The sequence below is a fragment of the Ranitomeya variabilis genome, chromosome 6 (assembly GCF_051348905.1).
Source record: "Ranitomeya variabilis isolate aRanVar5 chromosome 6, aRanVar5.hap1, whole genome shotgun sequence".
Classification (NCBI taxonomy): domain Eukaryota; kingdom Metazoa; phylum Chordata; class Amphibia; order Anura; family Dendrobatidae; genus Ranitomeya; species Ranitomeya variabilis.
Genome location: NC_135237.1, coordinates 282,472,297 through 282,499,780, shown reverse-complemented (window position 1 = coordinate 282,499,780; position 27,484 = coordinate 282,472,297). Strand labels below are relative to the sequence as shown.

General features: G+C 46.7%; 1 protein-coding gene across 2 annotated transcripts in view; it reads left to right on the top strand.

Moving 5' to 3' along the window:
- NSUN2 (NOP2/Sun RNA methyltransferase 2) overlaps positions 1-27,484 on the top strand; it is a 96,141-nt gene that overhangs the window by 28,915 nt on the left and 39,742 nt on the right. For both annotated transcript variants that reach the window (XM_077269692.1, XM_077269691.1), the window contains exons 6-8: positions 10,779-10,863; positions 13,064-13,256; positions 14,264-14,338. In XM_077269692.1, the coding sequence (XP_077125807.1) occupies positions 10,779-10,863; positions 13,064-13,256; positions 14,264-14,338 (353 nt within the window). The remainder of the gene's footprint in view (positions 1-10,778; positions 10,864-13,063; positions 13,257-14,263; positions 14,339-27,484) is intronic.

The following is a 27,484-nucleotide window of genomic DNA, read 5'->3' as shown; positions in this document are numbered from 1 at the left end:
GATAGATTTCGTTCCAAGTGATGGGTTGCCCCCACCTCGAATGACTTCCAGGGTGGGAGGCAGACTTCTTTCCTTCCGGGACGCCTGGCTGTCTGTAGTCAGCGATGCCTGGGTCAGAGAGGTAGTTAACTCCGGTTACAAGATCGAATTTTCTTCCCTTCTGGAGAATTGTTTCTTCCTCTCTCGTCCACCAAGGCAACCGTCTCAACTGCCCGGGTTTCTTCAGGCCGTCTCTTCCCTGGTCACAGCTGGCGTAGTCGTTCCTGTCCCTTCAAACGAGCGTTTTTCGGGGTTCTACTCGAACCTCTTTGTAGTCTCCAAGAAGGACAGTTCCCTTCGCCCAATTCTGGATCTCAAGCTTTTGAACCGCACGTTCGATTCTGCCACTTCAGGATGGAGTCCTTGCGGTCTGTGATTGCCGCCATGGAGCCTGGGCAGTTCCTGTGTTCGGTGGACATTCAGGATGCGTACCTTCATGTTCCTATCTGTTTACGGCACCAGAGGTACCTTCGGTTTGCTATCCAGGAAGAGCACTACCAATTCACGTCCCTCCCGTTCGGCCTGGCGACAGCCCCCAGGGTCTTCGCCAAGATCATGGCGGCGGTCATGGCCATCCTTCGTTCCAGGGGGATACTCATCATCCCCTACCTGGACGATCTTTTGATCAGGGGTTCCTCTCATCGAGACTGTGCGCGAAGCCTCCAGATCTCTCTGGACACTGACTCACCTCGGGTGGATCATCAACCAGGACAAGTCCTCTCTGATTCCCTGCCAGCGTCTGTCCTTCCTGGGCATGGAATTCGACACGAAGTTGGCTCGGGTCTTCCTCCCACTGGACAAGTTCTCCGGTCTCCGCAAGGCAGCCCGATTTCTCAAACACCCAGCTCCTCGCTCGCTTCGGTTCTGCATGGCAGTCCTGGGAAAGATGGTTGCCTCCATGGAGGCCATTCCCTTTGCCCAATTCCACACACGTCCCCTCCAACTGTTTCTTCTCTCCACTTGGAACAGATCCATGACCTCACTGGACCGCCCCATTCGTCTGCCTCGGCAGGTTTGGCAGTCACTGACCTGGTGGACCCTGTCTTCATCCCTCCTCAGAGGGAGGTCTTTCCTTCTGCTTCAGTGGCAGGTCATCACCACAGATGCCAGCCTGCTCGGTTGGGTAGCGGTCTTCCGACATCTCACAGCGCAGGGTCGCTGGACCCACCAGGAGGCTCCTTTTCCTATCAACTTACTGGAGATCAGAGCAATCTTCCTTGCCCTACTCCACTGGCAATCACTCCTGGCCGATCGTCCCGTCCACATCCAGTCGGACAACGCCACGGCTGTGGCGTACTTAAACCACCAGGGCGGGACACGCAGCAGTCAGGTAATGGCAGAGGCATCAAGGATACTTCATTGGGTGGAACGTCACGTTCCGGTCATTTCAGCTGTCCACATTCCGGGCGTCGAAAATTGGGCAGCCGACTTCCTCAGCCGCCAGTGTCTGACGGCGGGCGAGTGGTCTCTCCATCCCTCAGTATTCGACCAGATTTGTCTTCGTTGGGGCACCCCAGACGTCGACCTCATGGCGTCTCGGATGAACCACAAGGTTCCTCAGTTTGTCGCCAGATCCCGGGACCCTCTGGCCATCAGCCACGACGCCCTGGTAATCCCATGGTCGCAGTTTTTCCTTACCTGTTTCCCCCACTTCCCTTGATTCCAAAGGTAGTAAAAAAGATAGTCAGAGGGGATTCCGGTCATACTCATAGCTCCAGACTGGCCAAGGCGCCCCTGGTACGCGGTGCTGGTCAACATGCTCACAGAAACTTGGAGACTCCCAGACCGCTCAGATCTTCTCTCACTGGGCCCACTCTTCCACCAGAGTTCTCAGTCCCTGCATTTAACGGCATGGCTGTTGAGGCCGCGGTTTTGAGGGAGTCTGGTTTTTCTCATCAGGTCATACAGACCATGATCAGACCCAGGAAGCCAGCTTCTTCTCGCATTTACCACAGGTACTGGAAGGCTTTCTTCCGGTGGTGCGAGACACACATAGTTACATAGTTATTAAGGTTGAAGGAAGACTGTAAGTCCATCTAGTTCAACCCATAGCCTAACCTAACATGCCCTAACATGTTGATCCAGAGGAAGGCAAAAAAAACCCATGTGGCAAAGAGTAACTCCACCATGGGGAAAAAAATTCCTTCCCGACTCCACATACGGCAATCACACTAGTTCCCTGGATCAACGCCTTATCAAGGAATCTAGTGTATATACCCTGTAATATTATACTTTTCCAGAAAGGTATCCAGTCCCCTCTTAAATTTAATTAATGAATCACTCATTACAACATCATACGGCAGAGAGTTCCATAGTCTCACTGCTCTTACAGTAAAGAATCCGCGTCTGTTATTATGCTTAAACCTTCTTTCCTCCAGACGTAGAGGATGCCCCCTTGTCCCTGTCTCAGGTCTATGATTAAAAAGATCATCAGAAAGGTCTTTGTACTGTCCCCTCATATATTTATACATTAAAATAAGATCACCCCTTAGTCTTCGTTTTTCCAAACTAAATAGCCCCAAGTGTAATAACCTATCTTGGTATTGCAGACCCCCCAGTCCTCTAATAACCTTGGTCGCTCTTCTCTGCACCCGCTCTAGTTCAGCTATGTCTTTCTTATACACCGGAGACCAGAACTGTGCACAGTATTCTAAGTGTGGTCGAACTAGTGACTTGTATAGAGGTAAAATTATGTTCTCCTCATGAGCATCTATGCCTCTTTTAATACATCCCATTATTTTATTTGCCTTTGTAGCAGCTGCCTGACACTGGCCACTGAATATGAGTCTGTCATCCACCCATACACCCAGGTCTTTTTCATTGATGGTTTTGCCCAGAGTTTTAGAATTAAGCACATAGTTATACATCTTATTACTTCTACCCAAGTGCATGACCTTACATTTATCCCCATTAAAGCTCATTTGCCATTTATCAGCCCAAGCTTCTAGTTTACATAAATCATCCTGTAATATAAAATTGTCCTCCCCTGTATTGATTACCCTACAGAGTTTAGTGTCATCTGCAAATATTGAAATTCTACTCTGAATGCCCCCTACAAGGTCATTAATAAATGTTAAAAAGAAGAGGGCCCAATACTGACCCCTGTGGTACCCCACTGCTAACCGCGACCCAGTCCGAGTGTGCTCCATTAATAACCACCCTTTGTTTCCTATCCCTGAGCCAGCTCTCAACCCACTTACACATATTTTCCCCTATCCCCATTACTCTCATTTTATGTATCAACCTTTTGTGTGGCACCGTATCAAAAGCTTTGGAAAAGTCCATATACACTACGTCCACTGGGTTCCCTTGGTCCAGTCCGGAACTTACCTCTTCATAGAAGCTGATCAAATTAGTCTGACATGAGCGGTCCCTAGTAAACCCGTGCTGATACTGGGTCATGAGGTTATTCCTCTTCAGATACTCCACTATAGCATCCCTTAGAATGCCCTCCAGGATTTTACCCACAGTAGAGGTTAAACTTACTGGCCTATAATTACCGAGTTCAGTTTTTGCCCCTTTTTTGAATATTGGCACCACATTTGCTATACGCCAGTCCTGTGGTACAGACCCTGTTATTATGGACTCTTTAAAGATTAAAAATAATGGTCTATCAATGACTGTACTTAGTTCCTGCAGTACTCGGGGGTGTATCCCATCCGGGCCCGGAGATTTGTCAATTTTAGTGATTTTTAGACGCCGCTGTACTTCCTGTTGGGTTAAGCAGGTGACATTTAATGGGGAATTTTTATCACTAGTCATATTGGCTGCCATGGGATTTTCTTTTGTAAATACTGATGAAAAAAAGTCATTTAGCAGATTGGCTTTTTCCTCATCCTCATCCACCATTTCACCCAGACTATTTTTAAGGGGGCCAACACTGTCATTTTTTAGTTTCTTACTATTTATGTAGTTAAAGAATATTTTGGGGTTACCGTATATACTCGAGTATAAGCCGACCCGAGTATAAGCCGACCCCCCTAATTTTGCCACAAAAAACTGGGAAAACTTATTGACTCGAGTATAAGCCTAGGGTGGAAAATGCAGCAGCTACCGGTGAATTTCAAAAATAAAAATAGATGCTCCATACTGTTCATTATGGCCCCATAGCTGTGCCATATAGTGCTCTGCACCATTATTGCCCCATAGCTGTGTCATATAGTGCTCTGCACCATTATTGCCCCATAGCTGTGTCATATAGTGCTCTGCACCATTATTGCCCCATAGCTGTGCCATATAGTACTCTGCACCATTATTGCCCCATAGCTGTGCCATACAGTGCTCTGCACCATTATTGCCCCATAGCTGTGCCATAGTGCTCTGCACCATTATTGCCCCATAGCTGTGTCATATAGTGCTCTGCACCATTATTGCCCCATAGCTGTGCCATATAGTGCTCTGCACCATTACTGCCCCATAGCTGTGCCATATAGTGCTCTGCACCATTACTGCCCCATAGCTGTGCCATATAGTGCTCTGCACCATTATTGCCCCATAGCTGTGCCATACAGTGCTCTGCACCATTATTGCCCCATAGCTGTGTCATATAGTGCTCTGCACCATTATTGCCCCATAGCTGTGCCATATAGTGCTCTGCACCATTATTGCCCCATAGCTGTGCCATATAGTGCTCTGCACCATTATTGCCCCATAGCTGTGCCATATAGTGCTCTGCACCGTTGCCCCATAGCTGTGCCATACAGTGCTCTGCACCATTGCCCCATAGTTGTGCCATATAGTGCTCTGCACCATTATTGCCCCATAGCTGTGCCATATAGTGCTCTGCACCATTATTGCCCCATAGCTGTGCCATATAGTGCTCTGCACCATTATTGCCCCATAGCTGTGCCATATAGTGCTCTGCACCATTATTGCCCCATAGCTGTGCCATATAGTGCTCTGCACCATTATTGCCCCATAGCTGTGCCATATAGTGCTCTGCACCGTTGCCCCATAGCTGTGCCATATAGTGCTCTGCACCATTATTGCCCCATAGCTGTGCCATATAGTGCTCTGCACCGTTGCCCCATAGCTGTGCCATACAGTGCTCTGCACCATTGCCCCATAGCTCTGCCATATAGTGCTCTGCACCGTTGCCCCATAGCTGTGCCATATAGTGCTCTGCACCGTCCATTATTGCCCCATAGCTGTGCTGCTGCTGCAATAAAAATAATAAAACACATACTCACCTCTCTTGCAGCTCCTCGGCGCCATCTTCCCGGCGTCTCCCTGCACTGACTGATCAGGCAGAGGGCGGCGCGCACACTATATGCGTCATCGCGCCCTCTGACCTGCACAGTCAGTGAGGAGAGAGAGAGAGGCCGGGAAGATGGAGACAGCGCCCGGCGTGTGGAACGAGGACAGGTGAATATGTAATACTTACCTGCTCCCGGCGTCCCGCTCCTTCCCCCGGACAGCTGGTCTTCGGTGCCGCAGCCTCTTCCTCTATCAGCGGTCACTGGCACCGCTTCATTAGAGAAATGAATAGGCGGCTCCGCCCCTATGGGAGGTGGAGCAGCCTATTCATTTCTCTAATGAGCGGTCCCACGTGACCGCTCAGGGGAAGAGGCTGCTGCACCCGGAGACCGTGGGACGGGCAGGGGGGGCGACAGGAGCGCCGGGACTAGGTGAGTATGCATCAGCGCCCTCTCCCCCTCACCCGCCGACCCCACCGCCGACCGTGACTCGAGTATAAGCCGAGGGGGCACTTTCAGCCCAAAAATTTGGGCTGAAAATCTCGGCTTATACTCGAGTATATACGGTATTTTTGCTCTCTCTAGCAATGAGTCTCTCTGTCTCAATCTTTGCTGCCTTGATTTGCTTTTTACAGAATTTATTTAACTTTCTGTATTTATTTAATGCCTCATCACTACCTACTTCCTTTAATTCTCTAAATGCTTTCTTTTTGTTCCTTATTGCGCCCCTAACAGCTCTATTTAGCCATATTTGTTTCCTCCTATTTCTAGTATGTTTATTCCCATACGGTATATACTGTGCACAGGTCCTATCCAGGATGCTAATAAACGTCTCCCATTTTCTTTGTGTATTTTTGTGTCTCAGGATATCGTCCCAGTTAATTGCACCAAGATCCTCTCTCATCCGTTGGAAATTTGCCCTCCTGAAGTTTAGTGTCCTTGTCACCCCCCTACTACCCATCTTATTAAAGGTTACATGAAAACTTATTATTTTATGATCACTATTCCCCAAGTGACCCCCAACCCTTATATTTGATATGCGGTCTGGCCTGTTGGTTAATATTAGATCTAGCAGTGCCCCCCTCCTTGTTGGGTCCTGAACCAGCTGTGAAAGGTAATTGTCTCTCATAGTTGTCAAAAACCGATTACCTTTGCTGGAACTGCAGGTTTCTGTTCCCCAATCTATTTCAGGGTAGTTGAAGTCCCCCATAATAATGACTTCTCCTTGAGTCGCAGCTTCATCTATTTGCTTTACGAGGATATTCTCCATTGCTTCCATTATTTTTGGAGATTTATAACAAACCCCTATCAGTAATTTATTATTTTTTCCCCCTCCCCTTATCTCCACCCACAGGGACTCCACATTTTCATTAAATTCACCTATATTATCACGCAGGATGGGTTTTAAGGAAGATTTTACATATAGACACACCCCTCCCCCTCGCTTATCTGTACGGTCATTTCTGAACAGGCTATAGCCCTGCAAGTTAACAGCCCAGTCATGGCTCTCATCCAGCCACGTCTCAGATATCCCCACCATGTCATAATTATGCTCCAACAACATTAGTTCTAATTCGTCCATTTTGTTGGCGAGGCTTCTGGCATTAGTATACATGCACTTGATGTTACTCTCTGTACCTCTATTCTTTCTTAAATTATTAACTGTTCTAACCCCACCCCCCATGCCACCGCCACCCCCAACTTCCTTATTTGTGCCCAGCTCTCTATCTGCACTATCTTCCCCTCCTATAAAATGAATACCCTCCCCCCCATTCCCTAGTTTAAACACTCCTCCAACCTTCTAACCATTTTCTCCCCCAGCACAGCTGCCCCTTCCCCATTGAGGTGCAGCCTGTCCCTAGCGTAGAGCCTGTAGCCCACTGAGAAGTCGGCCCAGTTCTGCAGGAACCCAAACCCCTCCTTCCTACACCAATTCTTGAGCCACTTATTAACCTCCCTAATCTCCCGTTGCCTCTCTGGCGTGGCACGTGGTACAGGCAGTATTTCGGAAAATACCACGTTGGAGGTCCTTGCTTTCAGCTTGCAGCCTAATTCCCTGAAATCATCTTTAAGGACCTTCCACCTACCTCTAACTTTGTCATTTGTGCCAATGTGCACCATGACTGCTGGGTCCTCACCAGCCCCTCCCAGTAATCTGTCCACCCGATCAGCGATGTGTCGGACTCGAGCGCCAGGTAGGCAGCACACCGTCCGACGATCCCTGTCTTTGTGACAGATTGCCCTATCTGTTCCCCTAATAATTGAGTCCCCCACTACCAGCACCTGTCTGGCCTGCCCTGCTCTCCTATTTCCCTCCTTACTGGAGCAGTCACTCCTCCGGCTTTCAGAGGACATGCCTGGCTGCAGCAGTGCTACCCCTGTACTGGCACCCCCCTCATCTGCCAACTTAGCAAACTTATTGGGGTGTGCCAGATCAGGACTAGCCTCCCTGGCACTCTTCCCTCTAACCCGCCTTCTATCTGTCACCCAGCTAACTGCCACACTGTCCTGCAGCTCCATCCTACCATCCCCCTCCTCATCTATCCCATTGAGCGTCTGCTCTGTGAGCAGAAGACTCCTCTCCATATTGTCTATGGATCTCAGTGTTGCCAGCTGCACACTTAGATCCAAAATCTGGGCTTCCAAATGCACAATGTGCTCACATCTCGCACAGCAGTATGCACCCTCGACCAGCTGGTCAAGGACTGCATACATGTGGCAAGATGTGCACTGGATGGCATTAACAATTGTGGAGCACATTTCCTAATGGGGATTGCACCACACAGAAACTTTAATTAAAAATAAATACAAAGTATTAATTTAAAAAAAAAAAAAAAAAAAAACAGAAGCAATTCCTCCCTTGGAAACTCCCTGATTCCAAAGTCACTGAATCACAAGTCACACACTTACCGCCGTTCACACTTACGCTCAGGTCACACTCAGCTCGCTCACACTCGCTGTGCTGAAGATTTATAGATTTTTTTTTTTTCTCTCTATCTCCCCTCAACAGCAATCCACCTTGCTGTTCAGATACACTTCCAAAAAGGAAGGACACGACGTCTTTCCGATGACTTTTTCCCTTCCGGACTTTCTGGGCTTCCTGCAGTCGGGTCTCGACTCGGGGTTTGTCCCTCAGTACCCTAAAGGGTCAAGTTTCCGCCTTGTCCATTCTTTTCCGAAGGGACTTGGCTTCCGTCTCTCAAGTGAAGACTTTTCTGCAAGGAGTTGCTCATCTTGCTCCTCCTTTTCATCCTCCGCTGGAACCTTGGGACCTCAATTTGGTTCTCAGTGCCCTTCAGAACGTTCCTTTTGAACCGCTTCAGGATGTCTTTTTCCTTTCTTTCCTGGAAGGTGGCCTTCCTCATTGCCATCACTTCAATTAGAAGAGTTTCCGAGTTGGCAGCATTATGCTGCCGCTCCCCCTTCCTGATTCTTCATCAGGACAAGGTCGTTCTAAGACCTGTCCCCGAATTTCTTCCCAAGGTGGTTTCCACCTTCCACATCAATGAGGATATCATTCTTCCTTCTTTTTGCCCTTCTCCTGTTCATCCCTTGGAGAAGTCTCTTCACAAGCTTGACGTTGTCAGGGCCGTTCGGATCTATCTTTCTAGAACTGCCCATTTTCGCAAATCCGACTGTTTGTCATTGCTGAGGGTCGCCGGAAAGGCCTTCAAGCGTCCAAATCTACTATTTCTCGCTAGATTCGTTCTGCTATAACGGAATCCTACCGTGCTCGAGAGACACAGCCCCCTCCTGGGGTACGGGCCCACTCCATCAGAGCTGTCGGTGCTTCCTGGGCTGTTCATCACCAGGCTTCCGCTTTGCAGGTTTGCAAGGCTGCCACCTGGTCGTCTTTACATACATTCACGAAGTTCTACAAGGTTCATACCCAGACCTCGTCAGATGCAGGTTTTGGTAGGATGGTACTGCAGGCGGCAGTCGCACACCGGCCGACCTGAGCCCTTTTCTCGCTTCCTTTCTACCCACCCTTTTCCGGGACTGCTTTTGGACGTCCCACGGTTATCTGTGTCCCCCAATGAAGCGATAAACAAAGAGGGATTTTTGGTACTCACCGTAAAATCTTTCTTGGAGCCTTCATTGGGGGACACAGCACCCTCCCTGGTTATTTGTTCTTGGTACCGTGTTTGGGCCTACAAGTCCTGATTGAGTTGGTACTCATGTGTTCTCAGTTATGGTTGTTTCTCTTACTGCTTTTTTCACCAACTGAGGTGCTCAGTGCCTGTCAGTGGGTGTATACTGCCGGGGAGGTGCTATTGTTCTTTTCCTTTTATGCATAGTGTCAGCCTCCTAGCAGCAGCAGCATACACCCACGGTTATCTGTGTACCCCAATGAAGGCTCCAAGAAAGATTTTACGGTGAGTACCAAAAATCCCTCTTTCCCCAGCATGTCAAACTCTCCATAGGTCAGTCATTCCTAGTTCACGAATATAAGTGCCAAACGTAGTAATGTGTCCCACCGTCCTATTCTGGGAGTTTTTATTTTTGTCCCAAAAGTCATCACCCGTTCCAACACCTCCCTAATTTTCTTACTTGAGTATGGGGGCGGAATATACATTGCGGCTATACACATCAACACTCCATTTCTTTTACATTGTACCACCACATACTGACCATCCACATCCACCTGTACCATTACCTCTTCATAGTGCACTCCCACGAGCCCCCGATTTGTTATTTTCACAAAGGCTAAATGGATCCCACTTTTGTTACACAATGTCTATTGAATCCAGAAAAACTGCATGTATAGTCAAAATCTGCTGTTTGGGAACATGGCAGAGCTGAGAAGACAAGAAGCGATAACTGATTTTTGGCTAGAATAGATTGCGGACACCATATCACATTTATTGGGGCCCTGAGAGGCCAAAACGGGCTAATTGGCTAAACAAAGACCCTCCTTCCCCCTTCTACAAGTAACTCCAAGATGGGGGGTTTCATGTCCCAATGTTGTTTTTTTTTTTTTTTTTTTTTAATGTCTTTTAAATATTGTAATGGGAGAAAATAGATCATACAATTTGTTATGCAAGTTCTCCCGAATATGTTGATATGAAATGATGTAGTAATTTGCCATTTTGACTTAAAGGGGTTGTGTGGTCCAAACCAATAAGACTGCAGACTTATGAATCCCCCCCCCCCCCCCCCCCAGTGCACGCACTATGCTCTGGGGAATTTGCCTTTTTTTGAGCAAGGAATGGATGTGATGTATGAGTTTTACATACTCCCGGGAAGAATCCGTCTAGTGGGCGAGGCCGCGCTCCATACACTTGTACTGACCGAGGTCGCGCCCCATCTAGTGACTAGTATGGAGTGAGGCCTTGCCCATTAGACGGTCTTTGGCCAGGAGTATGTATGACACATACGTACCCTCCATTCCCGGTTCAGACACCAGCGAATTTCCCCTGCAACGCACAGCACTGGGTAAAATTCATAAGTCTGCAGTCAGATGGTGATTTGGACCGGACAAACCCTTTTAATGTCATTCTATACTATTGCTTGTTTTTACTAATGACTGTTTTTCACTCCTAGATCTTGGACATGTGCGCAGCCCCAGGTTCTAAAACTAAGCAGCTTATTGAAATGTTGCATGCCGACATGGATATTCCTTTTCCTGGTACGCATGGTCTGCCCTTCCTTTATCTCTACCTTGAGGTTGTTTTCTGAGTTGTATAGTTTAATACCTGCATTTTCAGCCATTATTCAGTCACATCCTAGACTGGCTTTTAAATGGAAATACTACAGTATGTGATAGACTACAGGCTGTAAGGAGGAGAATTGGGGAAACCTAATTGCCGCAGAGCTCATAGCTTCTGCATCCCACTGGGAAGAGCCCATCAAACAGAAATAGGAAGACTTAAGAAGTATGTAAGATGATGGGGGAAAAAGATCCAATAAACTGTTTCGTCCACAAGCTTTAAAGGGAAAGTGTAAGAAGCATCTACATCACCAAACCATTTATATGTATCACGAGTGTGTCACGTCCTCCTGGGTGATATGGGGTTAGAAGATCACTACATATTGTGAATCGCAGATCTTCCATTTAGCCTGTGTGTTAACATCTCATATTAAATGGATTTGGTTTCCTTTGGTGCTGAAGAGGTTAACAACACTTTCTGTGCTGGTCAGAAACTTGTAGCTCCATTTTCAGCTACTTCTGATCTGGTCATTACATCTACCTATAAAACCTGGCCAGATCTTCTCTGTCTTGCCAGTGAAAACTCTGCTTCCTAGCTTGTTGGAGACGCTCTGCTGAATAGGAGTTCTTTGTTGCTGCTGAAGATTGTTGTGTGCTGTTTTTGTGTGTATGCTTTCCTCATTGTCCTATTCCCATTTGCTTGGGGTACATTCCTATCCTTCCCTATATTGCTATTTACCTTTGGTGAGTGTTTGTTGCTTTCTGTTATCCCTGCTTTGTCTTTGTGTCTTGTTCACATAATTCTGTCTCTGGCCTCATGGGGTAGAGGAGGGGACAAATCAGGGTTTAACAGGAGCATAGTAAGGTCAGAGACAGGGCCTCTACCTTCGAGGGTACCCCAGGGACAGTGATAGTTGGGGTTCCAGGGACAGTTTGTGGCCCCCTTTCCATACTGAAGACCAACATAGCATGACAATATGACTGTGTAGCCCTTTTAAATGATATGCAAGTTAATACTTGTATGACCCCAACGCTATGGTCCAGCAACGAGAAATTGCATTTTGAAGTTGTGTGTGTATAATCCAATGCACTTCCAGACACGTATATACAGAAATTCAGAAACACAATTTCTCATTGCTGGAGCATTGCTTTGGTGGTCATAAAGGGATCAATGTTCCAATCTTTTAAGCTGAATCTGCCATGTCGCCACACACTTTTAACCTGCAGATGTGGGGTTAATATGCAGGTTGATGGCTTTTTAAGGGTATGTGCACACGTATAATGGTCCTCTGCGGATTTTCCGCAGCGGAATTGAAAAATCTGCAGGGCAAAAATGCAACGCTGCGTTTTTGCTGCAGATTTATCGCGGATTTACCGCGGTTTTTCTGCAGATTTCACTGCGGTTTTACACCTGCGGTTTTCTATTGGAGCAGGTGTAAAGCCGCTGCGGAATCCACAGAAAGAAGTGACATGCTGCGGAATGTAAACCGCTGCGTTTCCGCGCGTTTTTTTTCCACAGCATTGGCACAGCATTTTCTGTTTCCCATAGGTTTACATGGGAGCAAAATCCGCAGCGTGTGCACATAGCCTTAAGCTGCCCAGCCACTGCGCTGACTGAGAACCAACACTGTACTGATGCAGTCATGAGCTGGCTGTCAGTCAGTGCCGTGGTGTGATTAACACTGTTGCTCACTGTGTACTAAGAGGTGACGGAAGCCGCACCACTATGACTGAAAGACTGAGGCTGTTCTGAGAAATAAAGTTAATTTGCTCTCTGTAGTCAGGCTTTCAGTGCGGCATCCACACAGCTTTAGAATGCTGTTAACCCGCAGATTAAGCCTACATCTGCAGGTTAATAGCGTTTGGAGACATGGCAGGTGCCCTATAAAGACAGTCATATAAATGGTTTGGGGACATAGCAGTTTCTCATTGGTTCCCTTTGAACTCCAGACTGTTCATGAGTCGTAAAGCTTGTGGCCACCTGAGTGCCGGCATTCTCTGTATTTCCCATTCGTGTCAGTCACTCGCTGCTGAGCGGGGAAGCGTTCTTGCTTATATGCAAGGTAAAATCTCTTACTGTGTTGTTTGGCATAAAAACTGGTATTTGGGGAATGACATTTTAAGAACCTGTTTGGTTCCATATACAGTATGTAACTTAAAGTGTGGCTTTCTATTTCAGAGGGGTTTGTCATTGCCAATGATGTGGACAACAAGCGGTGTTACCTGTTGGTTCATCAAGCTAAGCGGCTCAATAGTCCTTGTGTCATGGTTGTGAATCACGACGCCTCCAGCATTCCCCGACTCCTGGTAGAAAATAATGGCGAGCGTGACGTTTTGTTTTATGACCGAATACTTTGTGATGTGCCGTGCAGGTATTTCTAGGTTCCTTTTTGTATGTCTGTCAGTTCACGTAACCAGCAGCTCACCAGTGGCATCAGCATTATCTAGCTACATCCATGGTTAATCAGCTGCTGTCAGGCCAGTGGCACAGGAAGAATGATTGCCTGACTTTTTGCGGGATGACTTGCAGTTGTCTGGCACCATTCATTCTCCCATATGCCGTATGTCTTTCCATTTTCCTAGACCTGTAACGTTTTTATATTTCCGTCAGTGGAGCTGTGTGGGGGGCTTGTTCTTTGCGTGGTGAGTTGGCTGAATAAGAGAACTCTTCAGTACCTTGCAGAGTTCATGGTGCTGCTGGTTATTTCATTTTGTAACGTTCCTTTCTTGGGCAAAGCAGAACCTACCCAGAGATATAGAATTGAAAGCTTTATATTTATGTTCCTTTTTAAAGCCATTTCTGATTTTTGCATTAGTAATGCGTTTGTATCAAATGAGTAATACAAACTTTCCCAATTATATACAGCAAGAATGATATAAAAACGACATTGTACAGTAACTTGTGCATCTATGCATGTACGGTGTGTTCATTATACTTTGCATCACAATGCTATCTCTAAAATCCAGCGTGTCCCTCTGTTCTTCTCAGTGCTGACATCTTACAACGTGATTTAGGTTGAGATCTGTTGTGAAGCTCTGGTCACAGTGGGAGATCTGCTTCCCTTCCTGATAATGACACATCGGATGCTTGTCTGACATTACGCACCATTTGCCCATTTTGTGCAGCTGCTATTGTCTATTTGCTCATTTCCAAGCTGTGCAAACCCTGTAATGTATGTGTTCATTCTTAATTCTACCCATGACTGCCACAGTAATTCATCCTTGTGCATTAGGTCTGACTATTGTCTCGGAGCATTTTCCAAGCCATGTCTAGTTGTTGACCTTTTTTTAGTCTAATGTTCTTTTACTGTACAACCAGTGAGTAGACCTCCTGCGGTGTCCATCCAGATTTCACAGTGATGCCCTCTTTCTATTACAGTGGTGATGGGACTTTGAGGAAGAATATTGATGTTTGGAAGAAATGGACGACTTTAAACAGTTTGCAGCTGCATGGGTAAGTGCTCCCTGTAAAAGGTTTGAGGATGTTGTCCACCACTGCAGACAAATTATTATTTTTATGTGAATACATGCATTTGGAGCTAAAAATCATTTTTACAATTTTGGTTTCAATAAAAATTTTGCACCGTTTGCTTTTTACAGGCGCTCTTGTTTCCTTGCACATTCAACTTTCAGGTGGTCTATGGTCCTACATCAGCAGAGAGGAGCTCAGTAACACAGATGAGAGTTAGAAACTCTCCCAGTAGACCTTCAGGGTCTTCACGTTAAAAAAAAAAAAAAAAAAAAAAAAAAAAAAGTTCCTCACCGGAGAACAACCCCTTTAAGGAGGATGCAATCACTCTCTTGACTAGTCAGTGTTTCTCCTAACAATTCTGGAGCATCTCGACTTAGAACTTGGGACCCGATTTAATTTTTGTGTGTAGATTTTGGTGTTTTTCATTTTGTTTCTTATTGTTTAATTTGTGCCTTTAAGTCTATTTTATGAGTTGTTTTTCTATGTTCACTATTGTGGAAGGAGTTTGGGGTTTCCAGTTTTTTTGTTTTTTTTTTCTAGCTGATTCATCAGTTGTGACTTTTTGGCTCTAAGGCTTCTTTCACACTTCAGTTGTTTGGCGTCAGTCTGCTCCGACATAGTGACGGATCGACGGATCCATCACAATTGTTGAGAAAATGGTTCTAACGGGTCTGTTTTTTTGACGGATCCGTTACTTGGGGGTTGTCTGGGAAAAGTATCTACTTTTTGGAGCATGCGCAATTGAAAAAGCGGATTGGGGCGACGGATCCGCTGAAATGACGGTCACGATGGATCCGTCGCCCATAGGCGGCCATTCTATGGAATGGCGGACGCGACGGATCCATCGCGAACCGCCATTTCGGCGCAGACAAAAAGCGTTATAATGTCCGTCTATGTCTAGATGACGTCCGCCAAATTTCGACGGATCCGTCACATGGCGGATGGAACGGACGACCATCCGTCACAATCCATCGCTAATGCAAGTCTTTGGGAAAATAGCGGATTCGCCCCCCAAAAAATGGCGGATCCGCTATTTGATGAAAACGGCGGATTCAAACGGACGCCAAACAACTGAAGTGAGAAAGAAGGCTAAGGAGCTTGCAAAACAAAGGAAAATGATAAGAAAAATGAACAATATTTACTCATTTTGCACAGAATTTATGAACCATAGTCTCTATTTCTCCTACGCCTCATTGGGGGGCACAGGACCATGGGTGTTATGCTGCTGCCACTAGGAGGACACTAAGTAATACAGAAAGAGTAGCTCCTTACCTGCAGTATACACCCTCCTGCTGGCTCCAAGTGAACCAGTTCTTGCTTAGTGTCTGTAGGAGGCACTTGGGTCTGCTTTCAGACCCCACCGTTTTTTTATTTTTATTCTATTTTTCCCTTGACGGAGCGAATGGGGGCGACTGATCCTTTCTAGGTTCCGATCTCCCCCGAACCTTCAACAGGCAAGAACGTGGAGCGTCCCTCCCCGTACCCTTTCCTGCACCGTTGGATGCCAGCCCTGAACTCACTTTACGGGCCACGGTTTCTTCTCGTTCCGATCTCCCCCCTCCATAGCAGGCGACCACATGGAGTAGCCCTCCATTTACCTCTCCTGTAGCCAGGTGCATAGCCGGACATGATGATTATGGCGTCCATGCAGCTCCTCACTGCATCACCACTGTGATAGCGGATAATGGAAGGCAGCAGAAGTTCTCCACCCCCTCCCTGACTATGGCGACGGTGGATTGAGCACCGGCCCACCGCATCTACCGTGAGTGTACACCTGCAGGGCCGAGGTGCTGGGGGTCCTGGTCCCTGGGATAAGGGAGGTCCTCAGATACCTTAAAGCCCAGGTCCGTGGGTCACGTCGGTCCGCAAATAGCGGTAGTGGCTCTGCAGGCCGCAACCGCAAGCTTAAAATTTAGCCCCCGGCTTTTCTCTCTTCCAGGCCGGAACCTTGGCTCTGCCCACCGGCAGTTACTGCCGCCCACTCTCTCTGGTGCTTCTCGTTCTACGAGAAGCGCCTTCTCTTCCTGATCTCGGCGGCCATCTTTGGACACCCACAGGGCTGATGCTGCAGCGCTGCTCCAGCATTTTGAATCACAGCCTCAGGGATTAGCGATTTCACATTGCGGATCTCCCCCGGGGACTCAAGACACAGGACCTGGGTAAGCTGCAGAAACATAGCTTAACCCTTCCCCTGCTAGTAAGCGCTCTCCTCAAGGCTACACTATGTCTCAATCAAAGCCTAACAAAAAGTCTGGGAAAACCCACACTGTGTTTTTTGCTGCTTGTACCTCTTGTAAGGTATCTCTACCCCGGGGTCACAATACTGCATTATGCTCAGCTTGTAAACCGGTGACTGCTCACGAACCACCTGTTACCGATACCGAACCCAGTGAGCCTAGTCCCCCTGAGTGGGCTACCTCCCTTACCCGGTCTATGGCATCCCTGGCCAAAGCGTTAGACTCGTTCCGAGACCCTTCCTCTAACCAGGGCACTCTTACGGACAACGCTTCCGATGATCAGAACCCCTTGTACACTAGGGGTCGTACCTTACCAAGGAGCTCTCGCTCTTCCAGGAAAAAAACTCATGCCTTGTCCCCAGACCATCACCGGGAATCAGCTTCTGAGAGTTCCATCTCTCGCTCCCCCTCCCTCAGGGCTAGTAGAGAACCTCTCTGAGGACGATTCTGACACGTTCCTAGATCCAGAATTTCAACACGATCAGGAGACTCTCGACTCTCTCATTGAGTCAGTAAACAACGCCCTGAAGCTAGATGAGGAACCTTTATCTAAAATGGATCATGCTGTGTCCTTTAAGAGGACCAAGCGGGATCACAGAGTGTTCGCCAATCATCCTGAATTTAAGGAAATTGTTGAATCTCATAGGATCCGTCCAGATAAACGCTTCACAGGGCAAAGGACCATGGAGTCAAAATATCCCTTTGCTCCTGATCTAAGTAAATATTGGTCACAGTCTTCTCCGGTAGATCCTCCAGTATCGCGCCTAGCTACTAAATCTATCTTATCCTCTTCACAGGGCGCCTCGATTAAAGACCCCACCGATTGTCAGATCGACAATATGGCGCGTTCAGCTTTTGAAGCCTCAGCAGCCGCACTCTTTCCATCTTTTGCCACTACGTGGGTGGCTAAGCCTATGACCCATTGGGCTGAGGTCTTGTCTTCAGCTGTTCTGGATACCAATCTTCCCCCCCCAAAGGAAGCAGACCTTGCTACTCAGATAGCCAGAGCTTGGGGATTTTCTAGTGACCGCATCTCTGGATGCCGCTGACTGCGCTTCTCAAGCAGCAGCAAACGCCATCACCATTCGGAGGTCCTTATGGCTCAGGGACTGGCTTGCGGATTCTGCTATCAAAAAATCATTGACTTCTTTACCATATCAGAGCGGTCGCCTTTTTTGGCGAAAAACTCGATCAATTCGTTTCCGACGCCACTGGAGGGAAGAGTAAATTTCTCCCACAACAGAGGCCCTTTCGGAACCAGCAACAGCAGGCTCGGTCCCGATTTTTTTTTATTTTTTTTTTTTTTCCCCCGTTCCAACTCAAATTGGTCCTCTACTTCCACATCTTCCGGACCCGGCCGGGCACAACGCAGGGATAGAGGTCCTCAGACCTCTTACAAACCTTCCCCTTTATGGAGAGGCAGGCCTAGGCAGTCAGGATCCAGGGGTCCAGACCGGGCAGATCTCCCACACAATGACTCCGTGTGGTATCCGGGGGACACCCTCAAAGTAGGCGGCCGCCTGCTTTCCTTCAGCGATGTGTGGCTCTTGGTCGTTCATGACGAATGGGTCCGCGACCTAGTGTCCTCCGGATACAAGATAGAATTCTCCTCCCTTCCACCAAATCGTTTTTTCCTGTCTCCTCCTCCCAGGGCAAAGGCATCAGAGTTCTTCCAAGCCATAAGCTTTCTAAAAGAAGACGGGGTTATTATCCCGGTCCCTCAAAGCAAAAGGTTTCAAGGTTTTTATTCAAACCTGTTCATTGTTCCAAAGAAGGACGGTACAGTACGGCCCATACTGGACCTAAAACTGCTGAACAAGTTTGTCAGGGTACGACGGTTCTGAATAGAATCGCTTCGTTCTGTCATCGCCTCCATGGAAAAAAGCGAGTTCCTGGCGTCTATAGACATCCAGGACGCGTACCTCCACTTTCCAATTTTCCCCTCTCACCAGTGGTTCCTTCGCTTCGCAGTTCAGGAACAACACTTCCAATTCGTTGTTTTGGCCTTCAGCCTCGCCACCGCTCCCAGGGTATTCACCAAGGTCATGGCGGCCACCGTGGCCATCCTTCACACCCGAGGCGTGGTGGTGCTACCGTATCTAGATGATATCCTCATCATAGGCCCCTCTTTCCGCGCCTGCAAGGAGGCTGTGAACATCACAATAGATTCTCTTTCTCGCCTTGGTTGGAAGATAAACTTCAAAAAATCTTCCCCAGAAACAGCTCAGCGAATTTCCTTTCTAGGAATGATACTGGACTCGTCCCAGGGGTTGGTGCTTCTTCCCCCGGAAAAGATCTCAGCCTTACAGCGGGAAGCTCAGAAGCTCTCTCAACCTCGCACTCACTCTCTGCGCTTCAGTATGAGAGTCCTCGGCAGGATGGTAGCCGCTATGGAGGCGGTTCCATTTGCCCAATTACACCTCCGTCCCTTACAGCATGCCCTCCTGGCTGTTTGGGACAGGAACCCGTTCTCCCTCTACCGTCGGTTCTTCCTTTCCCCAGTGAGTCAGACAGTCTCTCAGGTGGTGGACATTGAAGTCCTCCCTGAATCAAGGGAAGTCTTTTCTTCCAGTACATTGGCTAGTTGTGACAACAGATGCCAGTCTTCTAGGCTGGGGAGCGGTGTTCCTACATCACACTGCTCACGGCCGCTGGTCGCTTCAGGAATCATGCTTTCCGATCAACATCTTAGAAATTCGGGCAATCAGGTTAGCTCTTCTCCAATTCCATCCCTTCCTGGCGGGTCGTCCCATCACGATTCAGTCCGACAATGCCACTGCAGTGGCATACATCTACCAACAGGGGGGAACCCACTGCATGGCAGCCATGAGCGAGGTAGGCTACATTCTCCGTTGGGCCGAGGAAAACCGCTCAATGATTTCTGCGGTTCACATCCCGGGAGTGGACAATTGGGAGGCAGATTTCCTCAGACGTCAAGGCCTCGACTCCGGGGAGTGGTCTCCATCCGGAGATCTTCCACCAGATCTGCTGTCGTTGGGGAAATCCAGACGTGGATCTGATGGCCTCACGGCTAAATTCCAAAGTTCCTGACTTCACAGCTCGGTCCCACGATCCAGCAGCCATCGGGGCAGATGCACTCGTACTCCCGTGGAATCACTTTTGGCTTCCGCACATATTTCTTCCACTCCCCTTACTGCCGAGAGTCATCAAGAAGATCAGAGCGGAGGGGGTACCAGTAATCCTGATTGCGCCAGATTGGCCGCGCCGGGCGTAGAACGCGGAACTAGTTCAACTAGTCGCCGATGTTCCCTGGCGATTACCGAATCGCGCAGACCTGCTATCACAGGGCCCCACTTACCACCCGAACTCCGAGGCCCTGTGTTTGACAGCATGGCCATTGAGTCCTGGGTTCTAACCCAGGCAGGTTTCTTTCCGGAAGTCATCTCTACCATGATCAGCGCTAGAAAGCCTACGTCTATGCGCATTTATCATTGCACTTGGAAAACCTTCTTTTCCTGGTGCAACGGCCGGGGATGTTCTCCTCTTGAATTTTCCATTCCTTTCATCCTCAAATTTTTACAAACGGTTTGGACTTAGGTCTTGCCCTTAGTTCTCTCAAGGGGCAGATTTCAGCCCCGTCCTTCTGTTCCAACGCAGGATTGCCAACAGATTACAAGTGAAGACGTTCATTTAGGGAGTCTCCCATAGGGTGCTGCCCTATAAGATGCCGTTGGAACCATGGGACCTTAATCTGGTCCTCGGAGTCTTGCAAGAAGCTCCTTTCGAACCTCTACAGGAGGTTTCCCTGTCCTTTCATGGAAGGTTGCTTTCCTGGTTGCGGTCACGTCCATTAGACGAGTCTCAGATCTGGCGTCTTTGTCTTGTCAAGTTCCGTACCTGAATTTTTATCAGGATAAGGTGGTTTTTCGAACATCCCCGTCCTTTTTGCCAAAAGTTGTCTCATCCTTCCATCTCAATCAGGAGATTGTCTTACCGTCACTCTGTCCGGCACCAGTACATCGCATCGAGAAGGCCCTCCACGCACTGGATTTAGTGAGAGCTCTCAAGAGATACATCTCACGGACGGTGTCTTTCCGCAGGTCAGATGCCCTGTTTGTGCTCCCGGAAGGGCCAAGAAAGGGGTTTCCCGCTTCCAAGGCGACAATAGCCAAATGGATTCGTTCAGCTATTCAGGAGTCCTACCGAGTCAGAGGTCATCCTGTCCCAGCAGGGATTAAGGCTCATTCCACTCAGTCAGTGGGTGCGTCTTGGGCCATCTGGCACCAAGCTTCGGCAGCACAAGTTTTCAGAGCTGCGACCTGGTCCAGTCTGCTTACGTTTACAAAACATTACCATATTCATTCTCAGGCCTCGGCAGATGTGACCGTTGGCAGACGAATTTTGCAGGCGGCTGTGCCGCATCTGTAACCTGTGGGTACAAGGAGCAATTACAGTTGATTGTTCCCCACCCAGGGACTGCTTTAGGACGTCCCATGGTCCTGTGTCCCCCAATGAGGTGTAGGAGAAACAGGGATTTTTGTGTACTCACCGTAAAATCCTTTTCTCCGAGCCAATCATTGGGGGACACAGCACCCACCCTGTTAGCCTAACGGCTTTGGTTTTCTGTGTTGGTTTGGTTTTGTCATAGTTCTTCTTGGTTAAATGTTAAGCTCCTACTGCTTTGTTACCGAACTGGTTCACTTGGAGCCAGCAGGAGGGTGTATACTGCAGGGGAGGAGCTACTCTTTCTGTATTTCTTAGTGTCCTCCTAGTGGCAGCAGCATAACACCCATGGTCCTGTGTCCCCCAATGATTGGCTCGGAGAAAAGGATTTTACGGTGAGTACACAAAAATCCCTGTTTTGAAGCATTTGGAGCAAAAAAAAAGCTCTCTGAATGTTATGGTACAAGACAAAAATTAGATACAAATGATCGGTCCCTTAGTGCTGTTCCTCTGTTAAGTTAAAGGTAACCTGTGACATCTCGCACATGCGTGCCATGTCCTCTTGCTTCCTGAGCATCACTATTGCCTCCTGGGCATGTGCAGTGGGACAGTACACCTGGTTCACTGTGCATGCTCATGAGTGGACACTAGGAAAGGACATCATGCACATGTGCAGCATTTACAGCGGGAAAGACTTGGAGAACTGGGAAAAACATCAGTCACACCTCTACAGGTACTGAGGTCGGACCACTCGGGAGTAGCAGCGCCCTGCTGGATGTGTCCTAAATCATTTGAATATCGGGATTGGTGAGAGAAACCTATTTTTTATTTTGGGCACACATACAAAGGATGGAGGAAAAAAAGGCTCTAAATTGTTGTGGTATTGGTTTGGTAGCTTGAAGGAACTGACAGGTATGGAAACACACTTAGGTTATTTTTTAATATCTTATCTTCTTGCATAATCTCAGTTGAGTACTGTGAGGGGCCAGTGGTTGACAGCTGATACGTACAGGCACGGTGGCTCAGTGGGTAGCACTACAGCCTTGCAATGCTGGGTTCCTGTGTTCAAATCCCACAATGTCTGTAAAGCGCTGTGGAATTTGATAGCGCTATATAAGTCAGTAAGGCTTCTTTCAACAGGTGCAGCGGATGCATTTTTCCAGCGCATCCGCTGCCCCATTGTGAGGTGCGGGGAGGTGGGGGCGGAGTTCCGGCCGCGCATGCGCGGTCAGAAAAAGCGGACCGTCGGGAGCAAAAAACGTTACATGTAACTTTTTTGGTCCCGACGGTCCGCCACAGCACGGCGCAACCGTCGCACGACGGTTGCGACGTGTGGCAATGCGTCGCAAATGCGTCGCTAATGTTAGTCAATGCAGAAAAAACGCATCCTGCAAGCACTTTTGCAGGATGCGTTTTTTCGGCAAAACGACGCATTTGCGACGTGTGGCAATGCGTCGCTAATGTTAGTCAATGCAGAAAAAACGCATCCTGCAAGCACTTTTGCAGGATGCGTTTTTTCGGCAAAACGACGCATTTGCGACGTATTGCAGTTAACGCTAGTGTGAAAGTAGCCTAAAATAAATACTAAATATGAAACTTTCATGAGAATGATGAGAGAGTGGGACATTCTCTTCATGAATGCAAAGTGTTTGTAAATATTGTAACAATATGTTTAAAAAGCGACTGGAAACTGCAATGCGTGTGTATATAAGTTCTATAAACGATTGTTATAATGCATATAATATCTTTCCCCTTCCTGAGTGGAGCACCCCAAAATACCAGCCTGGAATTTTGTACTGACTGTTACATTAAGAAATGCTCATTCTCATGTTTCTCATGAAAAACTCCCACCTGAGGAAGATGGTGTTCCCGTCGAAAGGCGTTGTGGTTAAACATTACATGTTGTTTGAGTTTCCTTCAGCGCTCCTGCGACCAATCTTTTTTCCTGCTATCTGCTCCTGTCCTCCCCTGGAGGTGTTCGGCTGGAGCTGCGGTGGTGCTCGACAACCTTTCCTCCTTTTCTCCTTCCTTGGGCTACTTTCTTAGCGCCCCCTTGTGACCGCCTTCACTGACCCTGATCATTCTCATGTTTTAACATTTAAAGGGAATCTGTCATTAGGATTAACCCTCCTAAGCATCTATGTGAACGTGTAGGTCATAGGAAGCTGTGATCCGATTTGATATTTCAAAGAAATCCATGTTTTTCTTAATATCTACCTTATTTTTTTGGATTATAAGTGTTAAGTCCTTTTCAGTCCCTGGCTTACTAGAAGTAGGCATCCGAGTGAATGACACGCAACACAAAAGATTGTGTGATCATAACAGGGAAAGCTCAGGAGCCCGTCTGACTCACCGGGTGCTCACCCCTCCTTTATACAGAGAAGAGTTATACATTTTAAGACATGCGCACAAGCGCTCATATTCTCTTACAAAGCTTATCTATACTGTGAAATTTACGACCTCTAGTATGTAGGTAAAAAGTTACATCAGTCGAGAAGGAATGCGTCCATAAAAAAGAAATGTCAACTTTGCTCTAGTTTCTTCTGATAAGAAGTCAGATGTTTCAGGACAAAGACACAATGGATTCTTTCAGTCTAATCTCTACAATTCCCCCCTTTGACATATTCTTTTTTTATTAATTACCAAAGGGCCAAAGACAAAGCCTTTATTTTTGGTATTACACATGTACACGCTTATATCATTAATAAGAGAATCAAATCTAGTATCAATTCTTCCGTTTAACTCTCACAACCTTTTCTTTGTTTTGCAATAAGTATACTAAAATATAAAAAAACAAAGATTAGTACAGTAATATTAATTAGAATCACTAGAGGATAACATAAGAATAAAGAAAAAAAAAACTTTATACTCTTGCATCTATTACACAAAGTTTATCTGTGCATACTGAGATACCCTTGAGCACAATCTGGAATAGTACGTATATGACTACAATAATTATATGTATATAATATATAACTATATGTATTATGCTCTGCATAATCCCAGCAACCCACCCACCAATCCCTCTGAACCAGTTGGCTGGGTTAAGAAAAGAAAAGGTATCTGACCACCAGCTATCTTTATTCTGGTCATTATCTTTGTCATACTGATCTCTGAGTCGTTGTACGTCCTTTAATTTAAATGTCATGTACTAATTTTCTATGATGTTGCACGAATCTATTATTCAAAGGGGTTAAAGAATTCAGTCTATCCCATGCCTCCGTTGAGGTTAATACTATTAACATCAATATTCTGAGTTTTATACTGCTCTTTTGCAATGGCTTGCATGTATCCATGATGCCTTTCCTTCAAGCTTGACTGATGTAGGTGTTGTCAACAGGACTTGGAAGGGTCCGTCAAACCTTGGTTCAAGAGCCTTTCTGGTGTGTCTTTTTACATAGACTTGATCACCTGGTTCCAACTTGTGACTTCCTTCAGTGTTGTCAGGATCTGGAAGGGAAGCAAAAAACTTGTGCATGCACCTTAGTTAATTGTTTCTGAAGATTTTGCACATAAGAAGTCAATGACTCAATATTTAACACAAGTTGTTGTGGAAAATAACATCCTAAATTGGCAGTCCTGCCAAACAAAATTTCATATGGAGACAATTTAGTCTTACCCCTTGGGGTATTGCGTATTGAATAAAGGGCCAGTGGAAGGCATTCTGTCCAAGGCTTTCCTGTTTCAGCCATGGCTTTCTGTATTTTTAATTTTAAAGTTCCATTCATGCGTTCCACCTTTCCAGAACTTTGAGGATGGTATGGAGTGTGTAACTGACTTTCAACACCCAACATTTTCAGTACATTTTGAAATATTTCTCCAGTGAAATGAGTACCCCTATCTGACTCGATCACTTCAGGGAGACCGTAACGGGGTATCAGTTCGGCAACTAGCTTTACAGCAGTGTTTTTAGCTGAAGCCTTCCGAACTGGATAGGCCTCTGGCCACCCTGGGAACATGTCCACACACACCAACACATACTCATACCCATTACTTTTTGGCAGCTGGATAAAGTCTATTTGTAATCGCTGAAACGGATAGAGAGGTCGGACGTGGTGCTTCATAGGGGTCTTTGTCGTCTGTCCGGGATTATGTGCCAGGCATATAGCGCATGCAGCACAATAGTCTCTTGCGTAGTTGCCAAAACCTGGAGCCAACCAGACTTGCTTTGCCAGTAGTGTCATTGCATTTGCAGACACATGAGTAGGGTGGTGCAGTCCACCAACTACAATCGGATACCAGGCTCTAGGTAGACATATTAGTCCATCTTTCTTCCAAATTCCTGCTTGTTCTTCTGCCCCTTCCTTTTTCCACCTGTCCCTCTCCTCTTCTCCTGCATCTTCCTGTGCTTGTCTCAGTCTATCTTCAGTATTTTCTGTGGGGTTTACAGTATGAACCTGCTGTAAGGGTTTAACTGCTGCTGCTTTGGCTGCTTTATCAGCCCTATCATTTCCCCTAGATTCCCTAGTGTCGAGTCTCACATGTGCAGCTACCTTGATTACTGCTACTTCTTTTGTTTCTTGTGCAGCCTCTAAGATCTGTTTGATCAAAGAAGCATGTTTTACAGGTTGTCCTGACGCTGTCATGTAACCTCTAGCTCTCCAGATTACTCCAAAATCAAACACAATACCATGTGCATACCTAGAATCAGTGTATATATTAGCTATCTGATTCTCAGCTATTTTTAGCGCTTCAATCAATGCTGTCAGTTCTGCTTCTTGTGCAGACTGTTTCGGTGGAAGAGGTTGTGCTTTGAGAGTTTCAGATTCTGACACAACTGCATACCCTGTATGAAAGTTACCTGTGTCATCTGCAAACCTACTACCATCTATAAACAGCTCTAAATCTGGATTTTGAAGTGGTGTTTCGGATACATTGGGTAAGCCTACCGTTTCTTGTAAAATGAGCTCTGTACAATCATGTGTGTCTGTAGGGAAAAAATTTGCGTGTGGATCAGTGTCCTTATTCCCCCCTTCAGACTCGAGAGGTAGCAGTGTAGCTAAATTGAGAGTCTGAAGCCTTGCAAATGTGATAGTAGAGGGGAGCAGCAAAGAACACTGTAGCCGCAAATGTCTGGTAGCCCTAACGCTGGAGCTGAAACAAGGGCATCTTTTAATTGTTGGAACGAAATCTGACCTTCTTTTGTCAACAAATAAGGTTCACTTTTTACACAGTCATACAGTGATTGCATTAGTTGACTGGCATGTATAATCCATTGTCTACAATGAGACACTATTCCTAAAAATGCTCGTAGCTGTTTATGATTTCTAGGCTCATTCATCTGTCTTATTGCTTCAGTTCTTTGAGGTGTAAGATGCTTTTTACCTTGAGAAATGCAATGACCTAGAAAGACCACTTTGATCTGACAAACTTGTAGCTTTTGTCTATTCACTTTACACCCTTCTTTTCCTAGAAAACATAGTAAACTTACAGTGGACCTTTCTGCAGTTTCTAGATCTGTGATAGTAACGTATGAGGATTGGGTACAACTGGGGTGATTGGATCTAGAACTTTGTTTATTTCTCTTAGATCATGTACCATACGATATTTGGGCATAGAACTCTTATCAAGAGTTCTCTTCTTGACTGGATACAGAGGAGTGTTAGCAGGTGATTGTATCTCTACCAAAACTCCTTTCTCTCTATATCCCTCTATCTGTTTTGTAATCGCTAGTTCCTGCTGGGCACTCACAGGGTATTGTCTGAGCTGTGGGAGAACAGCTCCTGGTTGCACAGATAATTTTACAGGAGAGATATGTAATAATCCCACATCAGTGTCACCCTGTGCCCACAGTGTTTCTGGGACCATTGAGAGATCTAGATCTGTGGTGTACTCTTTTTCTTCAGCATAATCCTCAAAAGCCTGAATTCTGACATATTGTTCTAATGTTTCTGCATCATCAGGGATAGTCAACATAACTGTGCCATCGTCCCTAAAATTGATGTTAGCTTCTAATTTCTTTAGGACATCAGTTCCTAACAAACATGTTGGGGCACCTCTGGCATACAAAAATCTGGATGCAAAACATTTAGGTCCTAATGAGACCTCTAGGGGCACAGTATATGGCAGTGTTCGAATTACCCCATCATAACCCTCAGCAAAAGTTGTTTGTTCTGAAATATCTTCCGGATTTGGAAGAAAATCTTGATTCAAAATTGAGGAAGTTGCACCTGTATCTATCAAAAATGGAATCTCTCTCCCCCCCACATTCACCTGTATCATAGGTCTTCTAGCTGGTAGGGAAGTTTGTAACACATTGAGTCAATCTGAATCTGGTATGGGACCATCTATGATGGTAGATTTCTGCTGGTTGTCCATTTGGGGAGGGTTATTTCTGGGAACAAATTTGCCTGACTTTATATCTGCCAACTTCTTCCTGCACTCTCTTTGGAAATGACCTGGCTTTTTACAGTAGTGACAAGGAAAATTGTGTCTCACTCTTCCTCCTGTATTAGCTTGTGCTATTCTAACAGGCTTATGATTCTCT